This window comes from Eschscholzia californica, unplaced genomic scaffold (genome assembly GCF_041429995.1).
Source record: "Eschscholzia californica isolate CP2 unplaced genomic scaffold, dmEscCali1.0.p SCAF_3, whole genome shotgun sequence".
NCBI classification, from domain to species: Eukaryota; Viridiplantae; Streptophyta; class Magnoliopsida; order Ranunculales; family Papaveraceae; genus Eschscholzia; species Eschscholzia californica.
In genome coordinates this window covers 4,679,850-4,686,981 of record NW_028238420.1, presented here as the reverse complement: position 1 = coordinate 4,686,981, position 7,132 = coordinate 4,679,850, and the positions used below count along the sequence as shown (strand labels likewise).

Sequence of the window (7,132 nt, the reverse complement as noted above, 5' to 3'; positions counted from 1 at the left end):
AAATAAATATCTCAAAAATTCTTTTTGTATTTTGACCTAATATTTGCGCATCACCTTTTGTATTTTGACCTATAATATTTTCTTTTTGTAACTTCTTAATAAACATAGTACATATGTATTCGCAAAGAAGTTGTAGAACTCCCCTGTAGATATAGTTTCACCTATACTGTAAAACTATGTTTTGTTTAGAGGATTGAAATACAATTATCAAGAAATACGTCTGATAATGGTGTTTGGTGCATGGAGATACATCAAAAATTATATTGGCAATGTTATCCTTCTCAAATCCCAAACCTAGAGAGGAGTGTAGGTTCACGATTCACTAACTTTTGGAATTTTTAGTTTAAAAATCTATCTCTACTAATCATATTCCTAACCCAACCAAACAATACATTTAATTACTGGGAATCACATTAGGGAGTTACTATTTTTTTGTAACCATTCCTTTCTTGAGTGCCAAACGCGCCTAAAAGGACACAAAAACATAACTTAGGCTGTGAATTTTTGAGAAAGTAAATAGGCAGAATGCTAAGCAAAGAAAAGACATGTAGATAGAGGTCCTCTTAAACCCTAGTCATTTTTATGAATATATTCCTTCCTTTGTGGAGTCACTTCTAAACAATTTTTTACATTGTCACAGTTATATTATAGTCATCCTGGTGAAACTACATTCTATGCTTTGAACTATTTTCCTACCTACCTTCTCCAAAGTATACAAATTAAGAATGTCCCTTAATCAACTACTTATCCTCCCAATCAAATCTAATCACATCAGTTAGCTACCAGTGTTACAATCTTCTTTTTTGGATAAGATAAAATAGTATCATTGATGAAAAAATAAAACCACGCAATGGTAGAAGCCTAGATAACTATCCATCCATTACCAAGACAAAAGACATGAAAAATCAGTTACATGAGGCTTATAGCCTAGATAAAGCGTCATAATTCCTGATGTATTGGCTAAAAGGGGTCCACTTGCTTCATAGTTGATTGATTGGCTAAGAGTGAATTAGGCTCTTTGCTTGAATGATGATATTATCCTGGGTAGCTTCTATATCATTTTGTATCTCCATAACTCTATTATTTCGCTCTAACCATATGACCCCTATGATTGCCGGAGGGGTGCTGGAGGAATGACTTTCTAACTGTAACTTTCTTTGATTTCCATTCGATCAAGAGGTTAGAGATTGATTGTGTGCTATTGTTTGTATGATTAGAGGGGATTAAAGCTTGCCAAATGTTAGAAGTGAAGGGGCAATTAAGGAACAAGTGATCAGATGATTCACAACTGGACTTACACAGAGAGCATCTGTTTGGAGCTATGAAGCCTCTTCGTATAATCTTGTCTATGGCCGGAGCAGCTTTATGGATGATAGCCCAAAGAAGAAAAGAGACTTTCGAAGGAATACATTTGTTCCAAATCCAACAAGTGTTCCAATCTTGTTGTTTAAAAAAGTCACAAATTTATCTTCTTCAATATATAACACATCAAACCTATATATATAATGATCTCCAAATAGCCAGAATAACACACAGAAAGAAAGATCAAAACAAGGAAATTTTACAACAATCACAAACACAAAAAAATTGGCAGTCAAATTTCAGCAATTAGTGCTTAATTAGTAATCTTTTTGTATTAGTATATAACTTTAATTAGAAGAAGATGAATTATGTTCACAGACCTCCTCATAATCAACTTCTCTTCTATGAAAATCACGATGACAACCACAAGCGGCACACCGAAATTCGCCGGCGGTTCCTTCCTCCCCATCTGCCATGAATTCTCTGCAACCATCAACTGCATATCCTCCCATATTAGCTGCATGATTTTTTTGACATTCTCCATATCTAACATTCCTTATAGTACATGAAGAAGTTGTATTTGAATTATTTTCCCCATCTCTATCTTCTCTCTTTGATCTTCCTTGTCTCTTCTTCATGATGTTCACAAACCTTAATTCACCCTTCACAAACCCTTGATCTGAGAGGAAAGAAAAAAGAAAGAGAAAACCCTAGTTAGGTTTTAAAAGATAAAGTTAGGTCAAGTTCGTTAGTACTCATGTAGCTATATAGAGCTATACAGCATTAAGCTTTTATAGTTACCACTTATTAGAGAATATCTAAATAAAAAGATGATAAAATTGAGATAAACAGTTAGGCGAATATGTGATGTGCCCTAAAATATTTATTTCTTATAATGTGATGGGTGTCTATTAGTTCACTAGCTAGGTCTTGAAAGTTTCTACTAGACAATGCAAATGTATACTCGTTTGTATCTGGCATGTTTGGTTTTTTGGTCTTGTAGTTTTGACTTTCAATAATTTTTTTTCCTTAAGAACACTCACAGGCTCACAGCTATAGATATAAATGAAGTAGGGCCAAACTATATTTGCTTCGATTGATGACGTCCCATTTTCTTACGTAATTCGACGACAAGTACCCCGACCATATATAAGTGGGAAGAGAGGGCCACCACTGTTCATCGTCGTGGATAACATTTTTTTTAGAAAGAAAAAATAGTTTCATTCAGTAAATACGAAGAAATAATTTGTTGAGAAAGCAATCCAGAGCCTTACATAGACAAGAAACAAAATCAGAATGTGTATGACTACGTACCTCATTTTTCTATGAATAATGTAACGGATGATGTTCAGAGCTAAGGAGTGCAATATCCGTCCTTTTTTCATCACTATCGACGTTGGGTACTTATTAATTCGGGAATTCTCTGCCTCTTAGGGTCGAGTCTCTGTAGCATTACATTTCCACCATTTCGTCATTTACTTACATGCAAGAATATAATTTGAGTAAAAGAACTAATCTCTTGAGATGGGGCTTCGAAAGGGTAGGACATGCTTGAGGAATTATATTCTAATTACAAATCCTATAGCATTGTAACTTCTACCCACATTAGTAATCGACAAAAACTAGAGCAAAGTAATGACTTCACTTTCTCTTGCAATACGCTTATGTGACGACACATTGTCATCTTTAATCAACCTCATATATATCATATGTGTATTCATAACGTTTTACAACTTTTTCATGTATGTATAGGTAACACTCTAATAGTCTAATGTTTAGTTGAGCTTAAAGATGATATAGGATTTAAAAAAGTTCAATACTTCGATTGACATCTGCACAAAAAATTATTAGTCTATAGACGGATCATCTCTTAATAATGATATTTACAACATTGGTAGAAACTATCGAATGGATTGCTGTCTCATCAATTTTAGAGATGTTGCTTATAATAATTAATGTTGGTATAAGTGTCTTATCAGTTTTGTCAATTAGGTTTAATTGTTCGATTGCCTTCTTCCTTATTTAGTAAAGAGAAAGAAAACATGATTACAATTTACAACGGTAATTTCGGTAAATTATAGCGTGACATATAGATTCGACTATATTTGTCACTGAAAATCTCTTCTAAAAACTGTCATTAGCTTCAAGATGGGAGCCTTTACTTTTAATCATAAAAAAGTATGATTGGTTTGTTATGGAATGACCAGCCCAACCTAAATTTCTTTATGAGGGGGTGTAAAGTACTGCGATGCTAAAAAGTCATGTTTGGGTCCCTTGAATCGAACAAGCACTGCCTATCTTCTCACCTAATTTGGAGCCCAAATTGTCTGGAACAACCATACTCCTCTTTCTTTTACTCTCCCACTTTACCATCGTTTGAAGTTTTCAATTTGAGTTGCACTAGACAATAAGAGAGAGATTAGGATTTGATTATTAGTTGTCGATATTTTTAGATGTTCCATTCAGTTATCAACAAAGTATGAGAATTTGCAGTATGTTTTCAATCTACATTCATGTTGCCAGGTTTATTGCGACGAGGAATTAACAAAGAAAAAAAGTAATAGAAATAAACAATCACACAAATACAAGAAATTTAAGTAATTCGGTCGGTGAAACTTATTCTACGACGAACAACACCACGATGATCTTCACTATAAATGAAGAACAAGGTTTCATAACTTGAAGAATAAAACTCTTGCACTCAGTCGTCTTTCCCCTGTAACAAAAGATATGATACTCACTTTTATAGCCTAACACCCCTTTATAAGACTAGGGCAAATATAGGTAAATGAATTAGAACAAAATTTTGGGAAACTATTTTTCAGTTCAAAAACTGAATTAGACATCGACCCATATTTAAAGTACTTTCAACCAGTACGCTACATTTTCATGATCTTGCTAGGACAACAAATTTTACAGGGCCTCGTTATTGTTCCTCAACTTATTAGATGCAGTTACTTTTGTCAGACGGCAACTGTAGTATTGTCGATGACAATGCATTTGTATATGTATATGTATATGTATATGTATATGGTTCTTCATGTACTTACTAAATGTGAGAATAGTCCCACATGAGAAAAGAGATATCTAGCAACCAAGAAAATAATGTATAGCTCCTCTCTACTCATTGTCAATTGGTTTTGAATTAGTTGATTACAAACTTAACACTAAACAAACCAAAAAATACAATAAATAAGTAAGTGAAAGTAATCATTCAGTCAGATTACGTATAACAAATCAAAACTAGCATGAATTTAATACAAATGTCGTCTAAAAAATTTGAAGCAATGTAACCAGTGGAAATCCGTCTGGTCGAGGGATATTTATGGTTGTTTTAAGAAAAAAGAAAGTGGGAAGACATTTTCCTATAATATGATTTGACAAAAGCATTAAAGTAGGAGAATACAAAGAAATAAAGTAATAAAACCAACAAGAAATGATGGGTCTAGAATTAAGCAATTGATACCATGGACCCAGTGGACTAACCCAAGACAGATTAGATTGACTGATTTTAGTATTATTTGATTTCTTAGCTTAAAGAGGTTTCTTTGTCTCTAATTTGTCCCTTGAAATAAATAAAAAGAACATCTCAACAAAGGCTACAAGCTAAATGTTGGTTTTTATAAAGTTTATCTTGGGGCATGTGTACTATCCAGAGAGATCTTATGTCGAGTTTATCTCTTAATAATGTTGATTTAGTTGCTATTATATAACGACCAAGTTACTATTTAGCATGTATAAACTCGGACCTATAAATGTGAAACCGATTATATATTTTTGTTGATTAAGTTTACAATTTTTTGCACCCCATGTATCAAGCTTCAAAGGGTGGGTAGAAAACGAAGAGAACTCGTACAATAGTTAAGGTGGAGATGAGTCTGAGTCCAAAGTGATGTTATTTTGATATAGGTACCTTAAAAATGGAAAGAAAAGATAGATGGTAAAGGGATGGTTCATCTCTTCATCACTTGTTTTTGATTTTTTTTTTTTTTTTTGTTTCTGTTTTCTTGGTGAGAGAGAGATAGAATACATAAAGAGAAAGAGATTACAGATGGTAAAGGGATGGTCGCTACTGTTGAAGGGAGATTTTGTCGCACCGAATGATGCACCAATAATAACTCAATATCCCCCTTACTTGGAATACAGTAGCACTTCGATTAAACTTAACATTAGTTGTGTTGGAGGGAGATGCAGTGAGTATGATGCAAACTTGTGACAAAAAGAATGAGATGGTACCATGGAGAATTAAAAATATAAAATCTGAGATTTTGAAGGAATTGACAAAGTTGAATTCAATCTAATTTCTGTATTGTATCGAGAAAAACTAATAGTGTTGCTCACAACTTAGTGAAAACTGCAATTATATCAAACCTATGTAAATAATGGGGTGAGTCTGAAATACCACCTTATATTTCTAATCTCTTACTTCTCGAAAAAGAAGTTCTTGTGATCCCAACTTGAAGTCATAATAATAGGGAAATTTTTCATTAAAAATATGGTATGGGGAAAAGTACAAGATAGAAATTACAACTTTATTTTGTTACTTACCAACCCTACCAAGTATCAAGCTCGTGATGACTTAAAATGGGTTAATGAAGTAATGTTGGAGGTGCCTGTAGCATATGACACCTCCCTTCATCAACTGGTTATAATAGTATTGGCTTCCAAATTAATTAGATTATCTTTATAATTGGGATTGTTCTTTTTCTAGGCCATGTCTTTAACTGTCATCCTAATGGGTCTAAAGCCCATCTCTTCTGACTCTACTTTATTCGGAATTATTTTGGGTCACAGCTCTTATATTCACATGATATCAAGAGCATATTAATTTCTATATCTTTCGATATTATTTGAGAATTTTTTTTGTCATTTCTAATTTTTTTTATCTGCACTCAAACGTCCATAACTCTTTTTCTTTTTGTTGAAGGAGACGTCCATAACTCTATTCTTCATTATTTTCATTTTTTTTCGGATTTTAGAATTTTTTAAATTCAGAATCTAATCAGACAAATAAAGTCGAATTCCGATTTATGTTGGCCTACTAAGATAGACGTGGATCTACTCAAACCAATAACGCCAGGTTTAGATCTCTTTGGGCCACTAAACGTGAATCCGTTCCACTACATCAGGATTTCCTTCTCATCCACGCCGCCCGCCGCCCATTCCACTCCACTGCTCGCTCTCGACATGAGACCACCATTGCCCAATCAAAACTCCCTTTTGGCTTTAATAGCCATTCAGGACCATTATTTTCTTTTTTTGGTCTGCTTTCTCATTGATTCACAGACCAACTACACCCTAATCTGAGATTTAGTTCAATCCAACTTTTTCTCTCTAGTTTACTAACCCAACATCTGAGTTACCCCTCGGTAGGGGTGGGAATCGGGCGGGCTCGGTCGGGCTCGGGCTACCAAGTGCCGGGCTCGGGCGGATCGGGCTCGGATAAGCCGAGCCCGAGGTAGTGAGCCGGGCGGATCGGGCCGGGCGTATCAAAGACTTGAAGTACCCGTAGCCCGTCCGAGCCCGACTACCCGAACGGGTTTCAACGGGCTCGGGTCGGGCGGGCTCGGGTTTTTGAGATTTTTTTTTTTTTTCCTTTCTTTTTTTTTTTTGGGAAGATTTTTTTATTAATTAACCTAACTATTTCTGAAACCCTAGATTCCCACCCCTAGAAAAATGTATTATATTATTACCACTATCAAGCCATTTTTGAATATTAGATTGATCATAAGCAACTCCATTACATGAATATTTATGATTCAATTGTATAGCTACTGATTATTGATTAATTCTTCAAGCCAATTTCTATTCCAGCCCAAATACTTTTCCT

At 34.4% G+C, this 7,132-nt stretch overlaps 1 protein-coding gene across 1 annotated transcript; it reads right to left on the bottom strand.

Annotated features, from left to right (window-relative positions):
* Nucleotides 1-856: 856 nt before the first annotated feature.
* Nucleotides 857-2,069, bottom strand: LOC147547853 (mini zinc finger protein 2-like). Its single transcript, XM_086669567.1, has one exon. The coding sequence runs from the start codon at nucleotides 1,938-1,940 to the stop codon at nucleotides 1,650-1,652; it is 291 nt and encodes a 96-aa protein (XP_086525693.1). The 5' UTR covers nucleotides 1,941-2,069; the 3' UTR covers nucleotides 857-1,649.
* Nucleotides 2,070-7,132: the final 5,063 nt, after the last annotated feature.